Source organism: Phyllopteryx taeniolatus, chromosome 20 (assembly GCF_024500385.1).
Source record: "Phyllopteryx taeniolatus isolate TA_2022b chromosome 20, UOR_Ptae_1.2, whole genome shotgun sequence".
Classification (NCBI taxonomy): Eukaryota; Metazoa; Chordata; class Actinopteri; order Syngnathiformes; family Syngnathidae; genus Phyllopteryx; species Phyllopteryx taeniolatus.
Window position 1 is genome coordinate 16,350,291 of NC_084521.1, and position 23,964 is coordinate 16,374,254.

A 23,964-nucleotide genomic window follows, 5' to 3' on the forward strand; every position below is an offset into this window, starting at 1 on the left:
TTTCCTGAGATGCCATTAAATATACCATCAAATTCCACTCTTGGTTGTATTTTGGGTGTGTTTCATAAAATTTCATAAAAGTGTAGCAACCTTCAGATTACGAGACTGATAAAAAGGTTTCTCATCATTTCTCTGAAAGTTTATACTTAGAAAAAGGTAAGGTGCCCTTTCCGAGACATTAGTTTGATTTTAACAATTAAACTTAAAATCACGACAAACCGGAAGTAACGCACGCGTCGCTTCCGGCTTATTTTTTTGCTGAAATTAATGACATTTTTATTTGACCAATATACGCTACATAACCTATTGACCTTAAGTGATGTAGAAGATTTACACAAAATGAGGAATAAGCCCAATCGGTGGAGAAACGCTTAAACAAGTTACAAGCAAGATCGATTCGAGTCGGACCTTCGAATTGCACCGCTCCGGTGCAGTGGTACAAACCGGTGGATGTGCCCGCTGTCAGGATTGAGCAAGTGCAAGAGAGTGACCTGTCCCCAGCGGGTAAGGAAGTAGAAGAAGAAGAAGAATCACCTTTTACTGTCATGAACATGCATGCGTGTACACAAAATGTGTTCTCTGCATTTAACCCATCACCGTGAACACATACACATGTTAGCGGAACACACTGGAGCAACCAGGGAGAATTTCGGGGACACCGCAGCCGTGAGATGTTGGCAGATGGTCCGGTCGGGTTCTTGAACCTAGGTCCCCCACGGTGGCGGGGTGATGATCTTAACCATTGGGCCACGGGTGCCCAACGAAAGACCGGCCAAACCATGGGGAAGGCATTGGTGGCCCATTTCAAAACCAAAGTATATGCGCACAATTTGCGGCGGTGTCCATCCACCAGCAAGGCGCTCTTAACCCTCTTAACCCTGGAGCTGAAAGAGAGAGATGCAGGACAACCCTGTTTTATACCGCTACAAAGCTCAAATCCAGGGGATGTGCCACCTGATAATTTAATGGAGCTATTGCGGTTCTCATAGAGGGTTTTAATGGCTGAGCACAAATTATTATTAAAGCCCGATTTATTTAATGACTGCAATGCGAACTGATGCTCCACTGTATCATAAGCCTTATAAAAATTTCAGAATCAAATAAAGCCTCCAAAATTTCAGAATAATCCAAAATGTCAATAACTAGCCTAATATTGTTTGTGATGTGTCTTTTGGACATAAACCCTGACTGAGTTTCATCAATAATTGAGTTCAATATCATTTTCAATCTACAAGCAAATATCAGGGCAAATATTTTAGAATCGTTATTCATCAAAGATATTGGATGCCAATTATCAATCAGAGAAGTGTCCTTGTTGGGTTTCGGAATTCAAGTTGTTAAACCTTGAGACATTGTTGTGGGAAGGTCTGCCTTCATTATACTTTCAACATAGACTTGGAAAAGAAAAGGAGTCAGTTAGTTGCAAAAGATTTGTAAAACTCTTGAGACCAATCCATCATTACCAGGTGATTTATTGTTTTGTAAAAGATCAATAGTCTTAATAGGTTGATTGCACAGCTCCACTTCCTCTTCAGTGATAGTTCGAACAATTAAGGAGTCCAAAAATGCGTTGCAAGTTGCACTTCCGCATGTAGCGCCGAACTGTACTTACCGACATTGGTTTTCCGAAGTGTTCCTGAGCCCATGTGGTGAAATCCTTTACACATTGATGTCGGTTTTTGATGCAGTGCCGCCTGAGGGATCGAAGGTCACGGCCATTCAATGTTGGTTTCCGGCCTTGCCGCTTACATGTGCAGTGATTTCAACAGATTCTCTGGACCTTTTGATGATATTTGGGACCGTAGATGACGAAATCCCCAAATTCCTTGCAGTTGTACATTGAGCAACATTGTCCTGAAACTGTTGGACTATTTTCTCACGCACTTGTTCACAAAGAGGTGAACCTCGTCTCCTCTTTGCTTGTGAATGACCGAGCAATTTAGGGAAGCTCCTTTTCTAGCCAATCACGGCACCCACCTGTTCCCAAGGAGCCTGTTCACCTGTGGGATGTTCCAAACAGGTGTTTCATGAGCATTCCTCAACTGTCCCAGCTTTTTTGGAACGTGTTGCAGCCATCAAATTCCCAGCTAATGATTATTTGCTAAAAACAACAAAGTTGATCAGTTTGAACATTAAATGTCTCGTCTTTGTTGTATATTCAATTAAATATAGGTTGAACGTGATTTGCAAAACATTGTATTCTGTTTTGATTTATGTTTGACACAATGTCCCAACTTCATTGGAATTGGGGTTGTTTACAATTCACGGAAACAGCCTATTTTGAGTTCAAAATGGCGAATTTCGCCGGAAGGCGACTGATTTGCATGCATATATATTGACATCATTAAAACATTGGACAAAAAGCAAGCATTGCTCAAAGGAAGAATGAGTCTTAATGGTCCACAGTTCACGAACAAGTTCATAGTATGCATTCTTTTGCTCAAGAAAATTAAACTGGCAGTCATTTCCAATAATATACACGTTTTGGAGCAATTAGTAAATAACTAATTCCCTTTCGAATGCCCCTTTTTCATCACCAAAATCAAAAATTGAAAAGCACAAAGCATAGCTGGTGTGTGAAAACAAATGTACTACATGATAAAGTGCCAATAATTTGTCATATTTGATAGACAGTAGCTGTCAGGTGCAATCCCCTCACCTTCAAAATGAAAACTTTTCAGGGGGAACAAAAACACAGCTTGCTGTCATGTGCTGAAAAATTGCAAATTTATTAGGATGTCATCAAACCAAGCTAAACATTTGGCAGTGGGAGGCGCTTAGAAAATATATGGACAAGAAGATACAACAAACGGTGGTACACAGAACACAAGAATGTAGATTTATATAAGTCAGTGACATAGTAATGACCTTTTTAAGCATTTACATTTGCATTAAAAGGTCCTTGATCACTGCTATTCTCACCAGCACACTTGTGTGTCTTAACCCGATCCTTACGAGAGAATCTCTGACCACAAACTAAGCAGGAAAAAGGTTTCTCACCAGTGTGGGTTCTTGTGTGTATTTTTAACTTTGCCTTCGCAGAGAATCGTTGACCACAAACTGAGCAGGAAAAAGGTTTCTCACCAGTGTGTGTTCTTGTGTGTTTTTTTAAATCGGTCTTCTGAGGGAATCGTTTGCCACAAACTGAGCAGGAAAAAGGTTTCTCACCGGTGTGGGTTCTTGTGTGTTTTTTTAAATCTGTATTCTGAGTGAATCTTTTATCACAAACTGAGCAAGAAAAAGGTTTCTCACCAGTGTGGGTTCTTGTGTGAATTTTTAAGTGTCTCATCACAAAGAATCTTTGACCACAAACTGAGCAGGGAAACGGTTTCTCTCCAGTGTGGCTTCTTGTGTGAATTTTTAAATCTCCCTTCAGAGTAAATCTTTGACCACAAACTGAGCAGGAAAAAGGTTTCTCACCAGTGTGGGTTCTTGTGTGTATTTTTAAGTGTCCCATCACAGAGAATCTATGACCACAAACTGTGCAGGAAAAAGGTTTTTCACCAGTGTGGGTTCTTGTGTGTATTTTTAACTTTCCCTTTTCAGAGAATCTTTGACCACAAACTGAGCAGGAAAAAGGTTTCTCGCCAGTGTGGGTTCTTGTGTGTATTTTTAAGTGTCCCTTCCGAGTGAATCTTTTTCCACAATCTGGGCATAAAAAAGGTTTTTCACCAGTGTGTGTTCTCACGTGTTCTTCCAAAATGCTCTTATAAGGAAATGTTTTCCCACACACAGAACATTTCCATCGTTTGCAGTCAGTGTGACATGTCTTATCACCATCAGACTGTTTATAATCATAATTTTCCTCAGTGTGAGGAGAGTGTGACTTGTCGTCACCATCTAATAGTGGAGCTAAGAGGCCATCTGCATCTCCTTCTTTTGCTACATGTTGACTTGAGCTGCTGCTTGGAGGCTCTGCCCCTCTGCTCGTCTCGCTTTGACCTTCATCTTCACTCTTCAAAGGGACACCAGTCGATGGAAACTTGGTGATATGCTCCTCCTCTTCCTCTTTGATATGGGGGCAGACTTCTTTGTCCTCTTTTTTAATCAAAATTGTCTCCTCTTCCTCTTTGATGTGGTGGAGCTCTTCGTCCTCCACTTCCTCTTTAATGTGAGGGGGCTCTGGCTCCTGCCACTCAGTCCGAAAATCTTCAGTGATGTCTGCAAAACACAAGATGACAAAACACACAGTTTGGTAAATCTTTTCTCTTCTCAATGTGAAAGCCATATGAGTTTGATATATTGGAAGAATTAAAATCGGGCAGGTCAACAACAAAAATAAAACCTGAAAAGTGTAAAAAAAAAAAAAAGAAGCTCATAAAAACGAGTATCAATAAAAGGTAATACAGTGGACCCTTGCTTATTCCAGGTTTGGCATCTGCAATTTTTTCTACATAGTTTTTTTTATGTAACAGTGGCCTCTTGTAAACATAAAAATAGAGAGTTCAAAATTTTACAAAGCCTCACCACATTCATCCCAACATCGCCGTTTACATAGTTTGTGAGGGATTTTGTACACGATTGCTGCACCTGGTTTTAGCTAATGAACCCTCTATTCAACATGTGCTTTTATGGAATGTCATATTTTGTACAAACCCAATTGCAATGAAGTTGGGACGTTGTGTTAAGCAAAAATAAAAACAGAATACAATGATTTGCAAATCATGTTCAACCTATATTTAATTGAATACACTACAAAGGCAAGGTATTTAATGTTCAAACTGATAAACTTGATTTTTTTTTTTAGCTAATAATCATGAACTTAGAATTTGATGGCTGCAACACATTCCAAAAAAGCTGCGACAGGTGGCAAAAAAGACTGAGAAAGTTGAGGAATGCTCATCAAACACCTGTTTGGAACAGCGCGCAGGTGAACAGGCTAATAGGGAACAGAACAGACGGGGGCCACGATTGGGTAGAAAAGGAGCTTCCCTGAATTGCTCAGTCATTCACAAGCAAAGACGGGGCGAGGTTCACCTCTTTGTGAACAAGTGCGTGAGAAAATAGTCCAACAGTTTCAGGACAATGTTCCTCAACGTAAAATTGCAAGGAATTTAGGGATTTCATCATCTACGGTCCATAATATCATCAAAAGGTTCCGAGAATTGGAGAAATCAAGGCTGAAAACCAACATTGAATGCCCGTGACCTTCGATCCTTCAGACGACACGACATCAAAAACTGACATCAATGTGTAAAGGATATCACCACGTGGGCTCAGGAACACTTCAGAAAACCAATGTCAGTAAATCCACTTCGGCGCTCTATCCGGAAGTGCAATTTGAAACTCTACGATGCAAAAGCCATTTATCAACAACACCCAGAAACGCCGCCGGCTTCTCTGGGCCCGAGCTCATCTAAGATGGACTGACGCAAAGTGGAAAAGTGTTCTGTGGTCCGATGAGTCCACATTTCAAATTGTTTTGGAAATTGTGGATGTCGTGTCCTCCGGGCCAAAGAGGAAAAGAACCATCCGGAATGTTATGGACGCAAAGTTCAAAAGCCAGCATCTGTGATGGTATGGGGCTGTGTTAGTGCCAGTGGCACAGGTAACTTACACATCTTTTTCATGGACTTTTTCTTTTGCTTTGGGCTTGTCCCGTTAGGGGTCGCCACAGCGCGTCATCCTTTTCCATGTAAGCCTATCTCCTGCATCCTCCTCTCGAACACCAACTGACCTCATGTCTTCCATCACGACTTCCATCAACCTTCTCTTTGGTCTTCCTCCCTCGAGCTCTCTTGCATGGCAGCTCCATCCTCATCATCCTTCTATCAATATACTCACTTTCTCTCCTCTGGACGTGTCAAAACTATCGAAGTCTGCTCTCCCTAACTTTGTATACAAAAAAATCGAACCTTGGCTGTGCCTCTGATGAACTCATTTCTAATTTTATCCCTGATGCAGTCCCACGTCCACCTTAAATTCTTCTGTCACACCGACAGCACACCTCACCGCTGTTCTGCTGCCCTCGTACACGTCCTGTATTATTCTAACATACTTCTCTGCCACTCTAGACTTCCGCATGTTCCTCTGTGGATACTGTGTCATAGGCTTTCTCTAGATCTACAAAGACACAATGTAGCTCCTTCTGACCTTCTCTGTACTTTTCCATCAACATTCTCAAGGCAAATAATGCATCTGTGGTACTCTTTCTAGGCATGAAACCATACTGTTGCTCACAAATACTCACTTCTGTCCTGAGTCTAGCCTCCACTACCCTTTCCCCTAATGTCATTGTGTGGCTCATCAACTTTATTCCTCTTCAGTTCCCACAGCTCTGCACATCACCCTTGTTCTTAAAAATGGGCACCAGCACACTTTTCCTCCATTCCTCAGGCATCTTCTCACTAGAATTCTATTGAACAAGCCGGTCCCAAACTTCACAGCACCCTCTCCTAGATGCTTCCATACTTCCACAGGAATGCCATCAGGACCAACTGCCTTTCCTCTTCTACTCTTCCTTCTCTCTCATTTTCCTCATTCATCAATACCTCAAAGTATTCTTTCCATCTATCCAGCACACTACTGGCACTAGTCAACACATTTCCATCTCTATCCTTAATCACGCTAACCTGCTGCACATCCTTCCCATCTCTATCCCTCTGTCTGGCCAGCCTGTATACATCCTTTTCTCCTTCTTTAGTGTCCAACCTGCCATACATGTCATCATATGCCTCTTGTTTGGCCTTTGCCACCTCTACCTTTGCCCTACGTCGCATCTCAATGTATTCCATTCGCCTCTCCTCGGTCCTCTCGGTGTCCCACTTCTTCTTAGCTAACCTTTTTCCTTGTATGATTTCCTGTACTGTGAGGTTCCACCACCAAGTCTCCTTCTCTCCTTTCCTGCCAGAAGATACACCAAGTACTCCCCTGCCTGCTTCTCTGATCACCTTGGCTGCAGTGCTCCAGTCTTCTGGAAGCTCCTCCCGTCACCTCTTCCCGAAAAGCTGCACAACACTCTTCCTGTCTCAGCTTCCACCACATGGTTCTCTTCTCTGCATTTGTCTTCCTAATTTTCCTCCCCACCACCAGAGTCATCTTACACACCACCATCCTATGCTGTCTAGCCACACTCTCCCCTACCACCACCTTACAGTCGGTACCCTCCTTCAGATGACATCGTCTGCACAAGATGTAATCCACCTGTGTGCTTCTACCTCCGCTCTTGTAGGTCACCCTATGTTCGTGCCTCTTCTGGAAAAAAAAGTGTTCACTTCAGCCATTTGCATCCTTGTTGCAAAGTCTACCACCATCTGTCCCTCCAAGTTCCTTTCCTGGATGCCGTACTTACCCATCACTTCTTCATCACCCCGATTTCCTTCACCAACATGTTACAGGCGGAACTACTTTTACGGAGTTAAAAGTCGACTCTCATTGAGGAGCTTCAGAACTGCAGTCGGGTCTAACATAACGGAAACCTCTAAAGTTAATAACTAATGATAAAAGTTCCATATCATATTATTTACTGTGTTATAATGAACATATAATTATGAATAACACCTGCGATTGGCTGGCAACCAGTTCAGGGTGCACCTGATGAGGAAGTTCTGGTCTGGCTGCCTACAGCAAGTCCGACCCCCACTCCTGCATTACGCCCACAGTGGATGCACCACGAACGGCACATGAGGACGCAGAAGCGAGGCAAGCGTGTGCGTATATGCATATATATGCGCGCACGCCACCACAGCCGGTCCGTGAGAAAACCCATAATTCACAAATTTAACTCTTGACAAACAGCTACTGTATATACATTTTGTGTTATCAGTCATATTGTCTGAAAAATAGCTACAAAACCCGAAATTCCGCCAGGGTATGTAAACATAGGATGACCGATCCAATACGTTGTGCAGCTTGGATAAAAGACGTTTGATGTATTGTATTGTTGTGTTCCAAATTCGAAAGCAAGTACGACATATTAATAAATCACCAACAATTGCGTCACAACTTAAGCACAAATCTGTGACCGAGGCCCAGCGAGAGGAAATGTCAATATTGACTCTGCAAGTTGAATGAAAAACATTTTCTGCTGGCGCGCCTTGATCGACCAATTCGGAGTGACTCGTGTCGAGCACATCCACGCACAGTTCTGAGGTTGGCAGTTCGAAATCAGGCTCTGGCCTGCCTGGGTGGAGTTTCTGGAGTGTTCTCCCCGTGCTTGTGTGCCTTTGCTCAGGCCACATCCAAAAACATGCAGTTGGGTCAAATGAAGACTCCAAATTGTCCTTCGCTGTGGATGTGAGTGTGCGAATGGGCGTTTGTCTATATGTGCCCTGCGACTGGCTGGCGACCAGTCCCGGGTGTAGCCCACCTCTTGCCACAAGGTTAGGCTCCGGCCCACCCGCGACCCTAAAGGGATAAGCGCTGTCGAAAATGAATGGATGAAAGCTCAACAAATTCACTTTTTCAAAGAAATAGTCAACGCTTATCGGGTTTCGTTTGACATACAGTCATGAAAAAGGCCATTCAAATATCAAAACAGGACTATTTTTTTCACAACAGAAAGTAGTTAGTAACTAAACAAGTGAGAGTCAGAAGAGTCCAAACCTGCTGTGTGGAACACAACACGAGGCTGCACAAGCTCGTCCTCCTCTTTCGTTCCACAAAGTTCCTTCTCGTCCTTTGCTGTCGTTCTTGCGCACATTTTTTCACACGATAATCACAACACCTTCGCAGGCGATCTCTGATTTGCGCTGTGTTGCTGACAAACGCGCCTCTTTGCTAGCGAGCTGAGCTAAACTAAGCTAAGCTAAGCTAAGCTAGGCTAACTAGGCCGAGAAGCTTCAACGTGCACCACCAAGACGAGTTTATCCGGACACGAAGATTTCAATGATGTGTAACTTCTTGAAAGGAGTGAAGGACGCACTGGGTCGAGGTTTTAATCCGTCTACAACTAATTCGGGAAGAATTAATGAGTGGAGCGAATTCGGTTCCGCAAACAAAAGTGCACGAAAGTCGATCGGGAGCGGAAGTTGCATGCAACGAGGGAGGCGCATGCGCGGACGCAGGAGCTCGGATTCACTGCGGTCAAGCCAGCCTCCACTCGTGAAGTAGCAGTCAAGCTAGCCGCCCCTCATTTTGTTCATATTCGGCATTACGGTAATAAGTCGCCAACTCGCGGCGAAATTTGGACCGAATGTTGTGAATCCCGGATCACGACTTTAGCGGACTAAAACATCATCCGGAGTCGCCTCGTGCACGTGGAAGCTTCTCGGCCTAGCTTAATTTAGCTTAGCTGGCTCACAAAGAGACGCGTTTGTGATCATTAACTTCGCCAAGCAGAGATCAAGGTCAAGTGGTTTTCTTTCCACCACCGACTAGTAAGGAGTGGGGACCACAATGTTTAATAACAACAACAACAACAAAAATCCAAACAACAATTAGATTTGTTTGTCTGACATACTGAAATAATATCCTGAAACAATTATTTTCGGAATCATTGTTGTTATTATCATCTTAATCTGAATTCTGAATCCTTTTGAAGAATACTGTCTATAATGTTTCATCACATATTAGCTGTCTTCTTTCAGTCTCCTATTTCTTACAACGCATCATTGCGTTCAACGCCTCCAACCTCGGAGCAGAAAGCGTGAAAATGTGCGCGAGGAGGCCAGCGGAGTACGAGGAGGAACTTCGCGGCCCCAAAGAGGAGAAGGAGCCACGAGGTCAGCGACTGGACGCTGTGTTCAATCTGCGGCCTCGAATTGTGCTACGCAGAGCAGGTGGGTTCTAACTTTAAAGGTCAGAGGACAGAGATTTTAAAATGTTTCTTGATCATTTACAAACCACATCTGCCGTTTTGAAGTCATTATATCGCAATTAAATCTATAAATATGATGCAGAATGCGCCTTTTGCTTTTTGCATCCGGCGCCTTGCGGTCTTCGTCTCTTTCCGGCGCTGTGACGTCACACGAGCCAAACATCCTGTTCATTTGGCGTTGTTGTATGATTTAGCGATGTCACGATGTTTCATTGTGTGGCATTTGGTTGTACAAATGGTTCAAGCAGTGGCATGATTTTCTTTGGGCTTTCCAAGTGAAAAAGGAATATGTGACCAGTGGATAGGGGAGGAAACGTGGTGAGCTCGGTGATCTCCTGGCAAAGCAAATCAAGTGCAATGGACAATTTCTTGGGGGACACTCGTCTGTATCTCTGTCGAATCAAGCAAATCCTCAGTTGAGGTGGAAATTGTTTATTTTTTTTCCCCTCTTCGGCGGCAGTTTGACGCGTTGGCTCGGATCCTCCGTGGCGAGACGAGCTGGTGCTGACGTAGCTGCGCGGTTAGCAAGCGGTTCTCTGTAAGGTACCGCTGCTCGTGAAGCTAGCGAAGGAAAAAAGAAAAGAACGAAGCGGCCATCCAGCTTTGAAAAATGTAATTTGATCTTGTAGTAGGTTTTTTTTCCCTAAAGACTATGCAAAGGGCGCCGCCATGTTTTTCGTCTTTGGAAATCACACAATCTCTCACGTTGTCACAACACGCTACTGTGTCAATGTATGCCTTACCCCGAGCCATTAAATAATTATTATTTTATTATTAATAATAATACAATAAACCATTCTAAATCTACTTCCTCCGCCTCAGTCTGCTCTTGGGTTCAGTCCAATTCAAATATGACTTCGAATCGTGACAGCTTGTTTTTATGAACTGTATTATTTTACACTTTTTAACATTGTATTGTTGTTGTTGACCCGCCCAATTTTATAATTTCCAGTATATAAAACTCATCTGGCGTTCACATTAACCTTAAATATAAATCTAAACCAGCATACACAACATTAAAGTCACAACGTGAGGAAAGACTTGGCAAACCATGTGTTTTTGTCTTCTTGTCTTGCAGACATCACTGAAGATCTTCGTACTGAGAAGCAGGAGCCAGAGCCCCCTCACATTAAAGAGGAAGTGGAGGATGAAGAGGTCCACCACATCAAAGAGGAAGAGGAGCCGATTTCGATTAAAAAAGAGGAGGAAGAAGCACGGTCCCACATCAAACAAGAAGGGGAGGGGGAGGATATCACCAAGTTTCCATCGACTGCTATGCCTTTGAAGAGTGAAGATGATGGTCAAAGTGAGGAGAGCAGACGGGTCGAGCATCCAAACAGCACCTCAAGTCAACACATGGCAACAGAAGGTGATGGAGACCACTGTGCAGTATCGCAAGCAGACGGCCTCTTAGCTCCACTGTCAGATCGTGACGACATGACGTCACACTCTACTCACACTGATGAGGATGATGATGATGATGATGATAAACAGTCTGAAGGTGATATGACATGTCACACTGACAACAAACAATGGAGATGTTCTCATTGTGGGAAAACATTTGCTTATAAGAGCAGTTTGAAACACCACGTGAGAACCCACACTGGTGAGAAACCTTTTTCCTGCTCGGTTTGTGGTCAAAGATTCTCTATGAAGGGAAGTTTAGTAAAACACACAAGAACCCACACTGGTGAGAAACCTTTTTCCTGCTCAGTTTGTGGGCAAAGATTCTCCGAGAAGGGACATTTACAAATACACACTAGAACTCACACTGGTGAGAAACCTTTTTCCTGCTCAGTTTGTGGTCAAAGATTCTCTGTGAAGGGACACTTAAAAATACACACGAGAACCCACACTGGTGAGAAACCTTTTTCCTGCTCAGTTTGTGGTCAGAGATTCTCTGTGAAGGGACACTTAAATATACACACAAGAACCCACACTGGTGAGAAACCTTTTTCCTGCTCAGTTTGTGGTCAAACATTCACGCATAAGGGAAGCTTAAAAAGACACACAAGAACCCACACCGGGGAGAAACCTTATTCCTGCTCAGTTTGTGGTCAAAGGTTCACGCATAAGGGAAACTTAAAAAGACACACAATAACCCACACTGGTGAGAAACCTTTTTCCTGCTCAGTTTGTGGTCAAAGATTCTCTGTGAATGCACACTTAAAAATACACACAAGAACCCACACTGGTGAGAAACCATTTTCTTGCTCAGATTGTGGTCAAAGATTCACGCAGAAGGGAAGCTTAAAATTACACACAATAACCCACACTGGTGAGAAACCTTTTCCCTGCTCAGTTTGTGGTCAAAGATTCTCTGTAAAGCTACACTTAACAAACCACACAAGAACCCACACTGGTGAGAAGCCTTTTTCTTGCTCAGATTGTGGTCAAAGGTTCTCTGAAAAGGGAAACTTAAAAAAACACACAAGAACCCACACTGGGGAGAAACCTTTTTCCTGCTCAGTTTGTGGGAAAAGATTTGCTCATAAGGCAAACTTAAAATTACACACAAGAACCCACACTGGTGAGAAACCTTTTCCCTGCTCAGTTTGTGGCCAAAGATTCTCTCGTTCGTCTCGGGTTAAGACGCACAAGTGTGCTGGTGACAATAGCCGTGATCAAGAAGCTTTTAATGAACATGTAAATGTTATGTAAATTCAATTGATAATTTTACAATCCTATACTGATGAATCATTGGTTTTCGGGCAGCTTTTGGCCCGCCCACATTTTGTACATGTCAGCCTGCATAACGAGCAAAATGTCCTCATTGAACTTCTGTTTTCCATTGTGTAATTTTTGCCCATATTAAAAGTCAGGATGAATTATTTTGACAAATATGAGTGAAAATAGTGATCGTGAAATATGTTGGAACGCTTGCTTAAAAAAAAAAATCGAAATGCCTCCTTGAGGAAAGAAGAATGTGTAGTATCCATGTGTGTGTGTGTGATCAAATGTATGTACTCTATAGATCACAAAGACGTTTCTGTAGGCGGCATGGCTGGCTGTCATAACGCGGAATGAGCCATGACGAACGCGTTACGTCGCTTCATGTCCGGAAACTGCAACTGATCCATAAAATCTAAAAAAAAAAACAATGGGATTGATTGGTGTAATATTTTCAGAGGTTGAAGTTGACAAGAGTAAAGATGTCCGTATCAATTTTGGTGATGATTGTTGACAGTTTTGGGACATTAAGCCATGTTTTTTGGGGTTCATGCATGAGGCTTGCAAGGATGTGGCACTCGCCCACCATGTTTGTATGATTTTAATGGTGTCACCCTTATAAATTAGCAATTTTTCAGCGCATTAAATTAGTGATTGAACATCATTTTGTGGTGCAATGATAGATGACAGCAATGTAAGATATAACACCAGCTTGAACGATGCGGTGTTTGGAAACTCAGGCAAGCCGGGGGTTTTTTCCCCCCATGAAAAGTTGTCATTTTCAAGGTGAGGGGATTCCACCTGACAGCTGCGATATATAAAATATGACTCATTTCTTCCACGTACATTCCTTTTCCCCACAACCCACACATTTGCTTGTATATCAAATCTATTTGCCCCATGAAAAAGAATTGAAATGTCTTTTAACCATTGGAAACCCTCCAAAAACAACCAATCCCACTTCAGAATAAATTGAAAAAAGTATTCCTGAAAATGTCTAAACTATTTTTTACTGACTTCTGATTTCAAAACTAGTTATCCGTTAATTTGTTGTAACTATGCAATTGATATGGGTTGATAGTAAGGATGTTCAATACCTCTTGTTTTCGGACTCATACCAGTACAAGTATTCACTCCTAAGTACTCACCGATACCAAGACGACTAGTACTTTTGATATCTAAAATTTCAATTCACACAATGACAGATAGAAGTGTAGAAATTCAAATACAAATGATTCCAATTGAGTTCCTGCTGGCTTTTATTTCAGCCCATAAGTCTCCACAAGGTCTCCGCTGTTCGATTTCAACACGGCTCCTTGGCCACACGGCGAGGTTCACTTTTGTGTGTCATCACTCGGGTTGGGCATGGTGAAAATTTTCACCATTTATGAGGTGAAAATTATGTTCATATATGAGATATATGGCGGTACCGTCATAAACCAAGGACCCCCTATATTTGTTTCCTATCTGTCCGCTACCCACCCATTATGAATCCCGACCCACCAGTTGAGAATCTGCACGAGACCACTCCAGGGACCACATGTACAAAAGGTGCGTACGCACAAAAACGTGGCATTCGTTCCTTTTCACGGCAAAGTTCAGGGTGGCAGCTCCCAATAGTACTGGTGACAAACCTAATTAGCTGTTTCCATAGTGTAGTGGTTATCAAGTTTGTCTCACATGCAAAAGATCCCTAGTTCATAACCGGGTGGAAGTAAGGCTTGTTAGTTATCTGTTATTTATTATCATACAGGCAAGAACTTCAATGCGTGAAGCCTACAGTGAAAACAGTGAAAAAGTGGACCAAAGAAGCAAAGATGGAAGTTCAAAGCTGTTTAGACTGCACGGACTGGAGTGTCTTTGAAAATTCAGCTGGCAGCCTGGATGAATATACGGACACTGTCACATCCTAGATTAGTTTCTGTGAAGAGGTGTGTGTACCAACAATGTGTGCACTATATCCAATAAACCTTAACTAATAACCTTAAATATGAATATAACCCATATTACGCAACATTCAAGTCAAACATGAGAATTGAAGTGACCAAACCATGTTTGTCTTCTTGTCTTGCAGAAATCAGTGAAGATCTTCGTCCTGAGAGGCAGGAGCCAGAGCCCCCTCACATTAAAGGGGAAGTGGACGGCAAATAGGTCCACCACATCGAAGAGGAAGAGGAGGAGGATATCATCAAGTTTGGTGTCCCTTTAAAGAGTGAAGATGAAAGTCAAAGTGAGGCGAGCAGAGGGGCGGAGCCTCCAAGCAGCAGCTCAAGTCAACACATGACAACAGAAGGTGATGGAGTGTGTGTATTCAGACCGAATATGATAACAGAAATTCAGCAGACCTTCTGTGGAACACAAACGATGGATTTGATAATTGTGTTGTTGTGGGTACCAGCGCACGTGGGAATTAAGGGAAATGAGAAGGCAGATAGAGTTGCAAAGAAGGCAACAGAATGTCCATATATAGAGAAATAAATGTTGCTGTTAGCAAGACGGAAAATAAAGGGGATAATAGAGCAGAAGTTCCATTCATCCATTTCCTTTACCACTTCTCCTCACTAGGGTCACGAGCTGCTGGAGCCTATCCCAGCTGTCTTCGGGCGGGAGGCAGGGTACACCCTGAAACGGTTGGGTTCAGCCACACCAAACAAACAACCATTCGCACTCGCAATCACACTTACGGGCAATTTAGAGTCTCCAATCAACCTACCACGCATGTTTTTGGGATGTGGGAGGAAACCGGAGTGCCCGGGGAAATCCCACCCAGGTACGGGGAGAACATGCAAACTCCAGACAGGCGGGGCCGGGATTTGAACCCCAGTCCCTAGAACTGTGAGGCGGATGTGCTAACCAGTCGGTCACCGTGCCGGCTAGAACAGAAGTAGATTTTTTTTAAAAAGTGGTAAAAGCAGTGCGACAGTGAATGGAAGAAGATGGTTCTACAGAATTAAGAGGAAAACAGGCGAGAGGAGATGGAAGACGTCGTGATAACTAGAATTACATTTGAACGGTTCACTTTTTAAAATAGGAACGCATGAGTCAGGAAAATGTCAATGTGGAGAAGAAGAAACAATAGAACGTGATTATATATTGTCAGAAGTACGTTGAGGAAAAATACAAATTATATATTTGGGGAAAAAACAATAACACTGGAAGTCGTAGAGATACTGGAAAATAGTCAAAGTTGTCAAATTCGATATAATTTCTTGAAGGTGACAGGTTTGGCTAGCAGAATATGAGGACAATTATTACTAGGCCATATATAGTTTACATTTTTTTTTTGATTATATATTTATTTTTCGGGAAATTTATTTTGTACTGAAAATGGATGGATGGTTCGAAGGCACACCTGAGGTAGACTCCTTACCAGTAGGTGGCGGTAATGCACGTAGAAGCTCCTTGCCAACAGTCACCAAACACTAAAAGAAGACGAAGAAGAAGAAGAAGAAACTCGACGGACGAGCGAGGCGGGAGGAGGTTCGATCGCGCTTCAGCAAATCTTCCCGAATTTGGACCGAATGTTGGGAATCCTCGACGCGGGACGCCGCTGAGCACGACTTTAGTGGACGAAAACATCATCCGTGCAATCTTCGTGTCCGGTTGGAGTCGTCTCGTGCACGTTGAAGCTTCTCGGCCTAGCTTAGCTTAGCTTAGTTTAGCTTGCTAACAAAGAGACACACTTGAGATCAACACTTCGCTAAGCAGAGATCAAGCGTGAGGTAAAGTCTTCTTCTTTCCGCCACCGACTAGGAAGGAGTGTCCCCACAATATCTAACAATAACACTTAAATATGTTTTAAAAAAAAAAACTAGATTCGGCTTTATTTGTGAGATACTGAAATCATATTCTGTAACAATTATTTTCTGCATCGTTATTATCTTAATCTGGATTCTGAATCCTTTTGTAGACTAAATCTACAATAAATAATACATCTATCATGTTTCAGGACAATTTTTCTCTGTCTATGTCACAAATTAGCTGTCTTCTTTCAGTGTCATTTCTCACAACGCCAAATTACATATTCTACTGTTTCCTCTTGTTGACAATAATCACATCTCCCACTTCGGTGGTGCGTTGCCATTTTAACTAACGTACCGTTGTAGCCTTTCCTGCTGCGGTCACCTGACCGTGGCCGGCACACGCCAAATCTTAATCGTGAGCTAGATCTTGTTTCATGTTTGATTATCACTTGCTTTTCTCATCCCTCCAACGTAGAGCGGAAAGTGTTGTGATCGTCGTGTGAAAATGTGCGCAAGAAGGACAGCACAGTACGAGGAGGAACTTTGGGGACCAAAAGACGGGAACAAGCCACGTCAACTCCTGGACGCTGTGTTGAATCTGCAGCCTCGAACTGTGCTACGCAGAGCAGGTTGGTTCACTTGTTGCATGCTTTCTAATTGTATTGATATTCCTCTGTTTATGTACGGGCCCCGTTTATTCATTCATTCATTTCCCGAACCGCTTAACCCCGCTAGGGTCGCGGGCGTGCTGGGGCCTATCCCAGCTAACAATTGGAGAGTACATAGAAACAAACAACCATTTGCACTCGTATTCACACCTACGGGCAATTTAGAGTCTTCGATAAACCTACCATGCATGTTTTTGGGATGTGGGAGGAAAGCGGAGTGCCCGGAGAAAAGCCACGCAGGCACGGGGAGAACATGCAAACTCCACACAGGCGGGGCCGGGGATTGAACCCCGGTCCCCAGAACTGTGAGGCAGATGGGCTAATCAGTCGTCCACCGTTCCCCCTGATGATGCATTTAATATAACATTATTAACATCCCATGTGAACTATGTGGGTCTGCGGCAGGGGTGGGCGGAGCTACGTGGTGGCTGCTGCCACCCGAGACGGGGGGCTGGCCACCCCGACAGCCAACCCCCGAAACAAACAACAGTTAACGATTCTGTTAGCCAACCCTAATAGGAGTAAAGACGTCATCTCGCACGTTACGCAGTTTACACGACGTGTGGCTCAGCTGACATCCATGGAATACATGACGGACGGACTTGGAGAAACGATCAACGATGGTGAGGATGATAGAATTACCTTCGGAGGGGGGTAGACCGGTAACGGAGTCCGGGGAAATGTGGGACCACTCGGAATAGGTAAGGGGCGCAGCAGACCAGCTGGAGGTCGATGTGAAGGACAGCATGCGGACGTAAAGGGGGGAGGGTGCGTGTGACAGAGGACGCTAAAGGCACAGCCCCAGTAGGTATATAGCGCCGGTATGTGCATTGTGCAAAACAACATGGGTTTGGCTAAGGACCCCCGAAAATGGCCCCTACGAAGAGACACGCTTACGAAGCGCAGTTTAAACTGCAAGCTAACAGTTACGCGGAGGAACATGGGAATCGGGCAGCCGCGAGAGAATTCAAGATCAACGAATCCGTGGTTCGCAAGTGGAGGAAGCAGGAAAACGAGCTTCGCCAAGTCAAGAAGACGAAGCGCCGGGCGAGTTACGCCACCATATGTGAATGGATTGTGGATGCCTGGGCTAAGGTATCCGCTTTGATTGTTGTTCGAGCTTTCGCGAAAGCCGCCATCATTGCTGAACGGCCCCCCGGCAACGAGACTGACTCCGACAATGACGAGAGGTTTGATGGAGAACTTGCCCAGCTGTCCATTTCGGATACAGAAGATGAGGACTTTGATGGATTTGTGGATGGGGGTTGATCAAAAAATAACGTGAGTACATTGTTAAATACTTCAATATAGTACAACCGAACTCAGTTTTGCTCCCGTTGCCTTTTTAAAAACATAACGCTAGCATGAATGCTCGCATATGTTTTAGCGTGCACGCATGCGACCGTATGTTTTAAGCTAGCGTGTGTTTTACCATGCCTGCGCCCAATAATACGGTGCGCCTTATGTATGTGCGAAATACAGAACTAGACCCCGTAACTGAGACTGCGCCTTTTAATACGGTGCGCCTTATGGTCGTGAAAACACGGTACTTTAAATGTACTACACTTTTTACTTTTACTTGAGTATTTATGTGAAGAAGGATCGATACGTTTGATCGACATGCCATTCGCTACTTTTCTTTATTCATTCTTGCATGTGCATGTCTATTTTTTGACTCCATCTTCGACCCATGCACAGGGTGCCCGTTGCGCCAATCCAACGTGGTCATTGTCATTTGACCAATTCACCAATCAGACGACACGAGGCAGTAACATGACCGCGCACATAGCCTTCGCGAGCCAATCAAAATGACTCATTTTGGGGGGGGGTAGTCGTGCTACTGTTTATTTTACAGACTCCAAAAAACAACAGATTTATCATGCAGCTCTTGTATTGTGACTGCCCAAACTTTGATATTTCAGCCCACTTCTAACCTGAGAAAACACATTGCGGTAAATTGCAGATGTTTCTATTGTTGTTATGCAGTGGATATGGCAAAATTAGCACTATGCCTACGGTGTCGCAGACGCAGTCAATAATTCTGTTCAGGAACCAGCTTCTTCATGAAGTCATTTAAGCGAATAAAGCAAATAATGTTTCTGGAGGGCCCAATGTATGTGTTGTTGGTTTTTGGGCAGTCAAAAATTGAAATGGTGGCAGGTGTGTGTCGACATGCCTCCTGAAGTCCACGATCATCTCTACAGTCTTGAGCCTGTTCAGCTCCAGGTTGTGTCGGCCGCACCGCTTCCTGTCGATATGCAGACTCGTCACCGTCCTTGATGAGGCCGATGACAGCGGTGTCATCTGCAAACTTCAGGAGTTTGACAGCCTGTTACCCCTCAACTGGGGTAACAGGTGGCTGAGGTTTGCTAGAGGGCTGGACAGCCGAGAGAAGACAGTGGGAGTGGCAGAAGGGACTCCGACCAGTGATTGACAGGTGGGTCCTGTCGATGGCGGGGTTGTGTTGCTTGAGCCAGGGGATGTCAAGGACTAATGGAGTCTCCGGGGAAGGAATGACAAACAGCTGGAGCGTTTCGCTGTGATTTCCTGAGATGAGTAAAGTGAGCGGTGCCATCTGGTGAGTGACAAGAGATGAGCCGGCCCTCCAGGGCCATAACTTTTCTAGGGGACGGGAGGGGTTTGAGGCATAGCCGGCGCTGACCCGATAATCCCTCATACAACCCCAATTCTAATAAAGTCGGGACGTTGTGTTAAACATAAATAAAACAGAATACAATAATTTGCAAATTGTGTTCGACCTACATTTAATTGAATACACTACAAAGACAAGATATTTAATGTTCAAACTGATAAACTTGATTGTTTTTAGCAAATAATAACTTGGAATTTGATGGCTGCAACACGTTCAAAATAAGCTGGGACAGGTGGCAAAAAAGACTGAGAAAGTTAAACACCTGTTTGGAACATCCCACAGGTGAACAGGCTAATAGGAAACAGAACAGACGGGGGCCATGATTGGGTAGAAAAGGAGCTTCCCTGAATTGCTCAGTCATTCACAAGCAAAGATGGGGCGGGAGAAAATAGTCGAACAGTTTAAGAACAATCCTACTTAATGTACTATTGCAAGGAATTTAGGGATTTCATCATCTACGGTCCATAATATCAAAAGGTTCAGAGAATCTGGAGAAAACACTGCACATGTAAGCGGCAAGGCCGAAAACCAACATTGAATGCCCGTGACCTTCGATCCCTCAGGCGGCACTGCATCAAAAACCGACATCAATGTGTAAAGGATATCACCACATGGGCACAGGAACACTTCAGAAAACCAATGTCAGTAAATACAGTTCGGCGCTACATCCGTAAGTGAAACTTAAAACTCTACTATGCAAAGCAAAAGCCATTTATCAACAACACCCAGAAACACCGCCGGCTTCTCTGGGCCTGAGCTCATTTAAGATGGACCGACGCAAAGTGGAAAAGTGTTCTGTGGTCCGACGAGTCCACATTTCAAATTGTTTTTGGAAATTGTGGACGTCGTGTCCTCTGGGCCAAAGAGGAAAAGAACCATCCGGACTGTTATGGATGCAAAGTTCAAAAGCCAGCATCTGTGATGGTATGGGGCTGTGTTAGTGCCAATGGCATGGCTAACTTACACATCTGTGAAGGCACCATTAATGCTGAAAGGTACATACAGGTTTTGGTGAAACATATGCTGCCATCCAAGCAACGTCTTTTTCATGGACGCCCCTGCTTATTTAAGCAAGACAATGCCAAACCATATTCTGCACGTGTTACAACAGCGTGGCTTCGTCGTAAAAGATTGCGGGTACGAGACTGGCCTGCCTGCGGTCTAGACCCGTCTCCCATTGAAAATGTGTGGCGCATTATGAAGCGTAAAACCCCGGACTGTTGAACAGCTGAAGCTGTACATCGAGCAAGAATGGGAAAGAATTCCACCTACAAAGCTTCAACAATTAGTGTCCTCAGTTCCCAAACGTTTGTTGAATGTTGTTAAAAGCCATCTTCGGGCAAGAGGCGGAGTAAACCCAAACTGGACGCCACCCAATCGTAGGGCGCATATAAACAAACAACCATTCACAGTCACATTCACACCTAAGGGCAATTTAGAATCTTCAATCAACCTAGCATGCATGTTTTTGGGATGGGGGAGGAAACCGGAGTGCCCTGAGAAAAGCCACGCAGGCACGGGGAGAACATGCAAACTCCACACAGGAGGGGCCGCGGTTGAAACCCCGGTCCTCAGAACTGTGAGGCAGATGTGCTAACCAGTCGTTCACCGTGCCGCCTTTCAGTATTATGTCACTTGAAATTATTCAAAGAGGGGCTAAATGAACGCAAACTAAATGTGATATAGTTGCATATTTACAAAATATGACATTCTATAAAATCACATGTTGAATAAAGGGTTCATAACAACCTAAAAACAGATGCAGCAATTATGTACAGTATCCCTCACAAACGTTTTAAACAGCGACTTTGCGATAAATGCGGTGAAATTTGTGAAATTATTTTGAACTGCTAATTTTTGTATTTACTTCACTGCTGCTGAAATTATTTTTAAATGAGGCCGCTGTTACATAAAAATCCTATACAGAAAGCTTTGCAAATGCCAAAAGGTATGCAGGGATCCACTGTATTACCCTTAACGATACTTGTTTTTTTAAACTTTATTATTTTACCCTTTTTCACATTTTATTGTTGTTGTTGACCTGCCGTATTTTATTATTTCCAATATATCAAACTCCTCTGGCTTTCACGTTAACCTTAAATCAAAACCATAATACACAACATTAAAGTCACATGGGAAAAGATTTACCAAACCGTGTTTTTGTGGTTTTGTGTCTTGCAGACATCACTGAAGATCTTCGTACTGAGCGGCAGGAGCCAGAGCCCCCTCACATTAAAGAGGAGGTGGAGACCATTTCGATTAAGAAAGAGGAGGAAGAAGCACGCCCCCACATCAAACAGGAAGAGGAGCAGGAGGATATCACCAAGTTTCCATCAACTGGTGTCCCTTTGAAGAGTGAAGATGAAGGTCCAAGTGAAGAGAGCAGAGGGGCGGAGCCTCCAAGCAGCAGCGCGAGTCAGCACATGACAACAGAAGGTGACGGAGACCACTGTGGAGGATCACAAGCAGACGGACTCTTTGCTCCACTATCAGATAGTGACTACATGGCGTCACGTTCTCCTCACACTGTTGAAGATGATGATTGTAAAAAGTCTGAAGGTCATATGACACGTCACACTGACAACAAACGACGGAAATGTTCTCAGTGTGGGAAAACATTTGCTAATAAAAGCATTTTGAAGCAACACACAAGAACCCACACTGGTGAGAAACCTTTTTCTTGCTCAGTTTGTGGTCAAAGATTCACTCAGAAGGGAAACTTAAAATTACACACAATAACACACACTGGCGAGAAACCTTTTTCCTGCTCAGTTTGTGGTCAGAGATTCACTCAGAAGGGAAACTTAAAATTACACACAAGAACACACACTGGTGAGAAACCTTTTTCCTGCCCAGTTTGCGGCCAAAGATTCTCTGCGAAGGGACACTTACAAATACACAGAAGAACCCACACTGGTGAGAAACCTTTTTCCTGCTCAGTTTGTGGTCAAAGATTCTCTGGGAAGGGACACTTACAAATACACACAAGAACTCACACTGGCGAGAAACCTTTTTCCTGCTCAATTTGTGGCCAAAGATTTGCTCATAAGGCAAACATAAAATTACACACAAGAACCCACACTGGTGAGAAACCTTTTTCCTGCTCAGTTTGCGACCAAAGATTCGCTCATAAGGGAAACTTAAAATTACACACAAGAACACACACTGGTGGGAAACCTTTTTCCTGCTCAGTTTGCGGTCAAAGATTCGCTCAGAAGGGAAACTTAGAATTACACACAATAACACACACTGGTGAGAAACCTTTTTCCTGCTCAGTTTGCGGTCAGAGATTCTTTGAAAAGGGAAAGTTAAAAATACACACGAGAACCCACACTGGTGAAAAACCTTTTTCTTGTTCATATTGTGGTCAAAGTTTCACTCAGAAGGGACATTTGAAAATACACACAAGAACCCACACCGGTGAGAAACCTTTTCCCTGCTCAGTTTGTGACCAAAGATTCGCGCAGAAGGAACACTTAAAAAGACACACAAGAACCCACACTGGTGAGAAACCTTTTTCCTGCTCAGTTTGTGGCCAAAGATTCTCTTATACGTATCAGGCTAAAGCACACGTGTGCTGGTGAGAGGAGCAGTGATCAAGAAGCTTTTCATGCAAATGTGAATGTTTCAAAATGAAATTACGATGTTACTGGCTTACAAAAATCGACATTCTTGTATATTGTGTACCAGCTTTATTTTCTGTTTTCTAAAAGCCTCCCATGGGCAAATGTTGAGAATTAGCACTGTTCAGCTTAGTCCATATCACTTTAATGATGACGTCCGAATAAATGTGCAATTTTTCAGCACATTATAGCAAGCTGTTTTTTTGTTTGTTTTTTTCCTGAAAAGTTTTCATTTTGAAGGTGATGGGATTCCCACCTGACAGCTACGATATATAAAATATGTCTAATCACTGCCACTTTATGGTATAGTACATGTGTTTTCCCACACCAGCTATGCTAGTGCTTTTCAGTTTTTCGATTTGGGCAATGAAAAAGGAGCATTTGAAAGGTAATTCATTATTTCCCAGTTGCCCCAAAACTTACTGATATCATGTGAAATGACAGCCAGTTGAATTTTCTTGAGCAAAAAAATATGTGAAAATGAACTCACTCACTTCATGAAATATGGACTCATGAAGACCCATACTTCTTTTGAGCAATGCATTCAGTTTGTCCAATGTGTTAGCGATGTCAGTATCAAATCATTGAATGGTCGATTGAAATAAGACTGAAAAGAAACTTTGACTTTTCGTGGTAAACTGTAAAGTGTCTATGTGATCCATAATAAAATACAGTGAGAGCAACTCAATTGACTTGTGTCTCAAATCCATTTTTGCCATTGAAAAGAACTGAAATGCCTTCAAAGTGGCTCTGGGAATATGTTTGACACCTCCGGTTGTCAGTATGTGCCCACTCGTCTCGTTTACGACGAGCTTCGGGTTTTGGGGGGAAATGCGGTAAAACCTCTTGG

General features: G+C 43.4%; 3 protein-coding genes across 6 annotated transcripts; 2 read left to right on the forward strand and 1 right to left on the reverse strand.

Moving 5' to 3' along the window:
• Nucleotides 1-2,373: 2,373 nt before the first annotated feature.
• LOC133470260 (gastrula zinc finger protein XlCGF28.1-like) lies at nt 2,374-8,966 on the reverse strand. The gene is made up of 2 exons (XM_061758423.1): nt 8,545-8,966; nt 2,374-4,161 (listed from the first exon to the last, which is right to left on the reverse strand). Exons 1-2 carry the CDS (start codon nt 8,639-8,641, stop codon nt 2,873-2,875), a joined length of 1,386 nt encoding a protein of 461 aa, XP_061614407.1. The 5' UTR covers nt 8,642-8,966; the 3' UTR covers nt 2,374-2,872.
• LOC133470258 (gastrula zinc finger protein XlCGF57.1-like) lies at nt 8,923-12,922 on the forward strand. 3 transcript variants are annotated; one of them, XM_061758419.1, is made up of 3 exons: nt 8,923-9,096; nt 9,528-9,719; nt 10,836-12,922. In XM_061758419.1, the coding sequence occupies exons 2-3, from the start codon at nt 9,593-9,595 to the stop codon at nt 12,416-12,418; spliced, it is 1,710 nt and encodes a 569-aa protein (XP_061614403.1). In that variant the 5' UTR covers nt 8,923-9,096; nt 9,528-9,592; the 3' UTR covers nt 12,419-12,922. The 3 variants fall into 3 exon arrangements, with proteins under 3 accessions (XP_061614403.1, XP_061614401.1, XP_061614402.1); XM_061758417.1 differs by having other exon boundaries at nt 9,020-9,317; XM_061758418.1 differs by having other exon boundaries at nt 9,020-9,287.
• Nucleotides 12,923-13,063: 141 nt separating this feature from the next.
• LOC133470259 (gastrula zinc finger protein XlCGF57.1-like) lies at nt 13,064-23,802 on the forward strand. 2 transcript variants are annotated; one of them, XM_061758422.1, is made up of 4 exons: nt 13,064-14,358; nt 14,502-14,720; nt 16,646-16,799; nt 21,673-23,802. In XM_061758422.1, the coding sequence occupies exons 3-4, from the start codon at nt 16,676-16,678 to the stop codon at nt 23,073-23,075; spliced, it is 1,527 nt and encodes a 508-aa protein (XP_061614406.1). In that variant the 5' UTR covers nt 13,064-14,358; nt 14,502-14,720; nt 16,646-16,675; the 3' UTR covers nt 23,076-23,802. The 2 variants fall into 2 exon arrangements, with proteins under 2 accessions (XP_061614406.1, XP_061614404.1); XM_061758420.1 differs by lacking the exons at nt 13,064-14,358; nt 14,502-14,720 and adding an exon at nt 15,059-16,149.
• Nucleotides 23,803-23,964: the final 162 nt, after the last annotated feature.

Bases quoted from the DNA above. Each gene is read 5' to 3' on its own strand.
- LOC133470260 (XM_061758423.1), bottom strand. From the start codon at position 8,641: ATGTGCGCAAGAACGACAGCAAAGGACGAGAAGGAACTTTGTGGAACG. The intron at 4,162-8,544 runs GTTTGGACTCTT...TGTGTTTTGCAG, and splicing joins TGTTGTGTTCCACACAGCAG to ACATCACTGAAGATTTTCGG.
- LOC133470258 (XM_061758419.1), top strand. From the start codon at position 9,593: ATGTGCGCGAGGAGGCCAGCGGAGTACGAGGAGGAACTTCGCGGCCCC. The intron at 9,720-10,835 runs GTGGGTTCTAAC...CTTGTCTTGCAG, and splicing joins AATTGTGCTACGCAGAGCAG to ACATCACTGAAGATCTTCGT.
- LOC133470259 (XM_061758422.1), top strand. From the start codon at position 16,676: ATGTGCGCAAGAAGGACAGCACAGTACGAGGAGGAACTTTGGGGACCA. The intron at 16,800-21,672 runs GTTGGTTCACTT...TGTGTCTTGCAG, and splicing joins AACTGTGCTACGCAGAGCAG to ACATCACTGAAGATCTTCGT.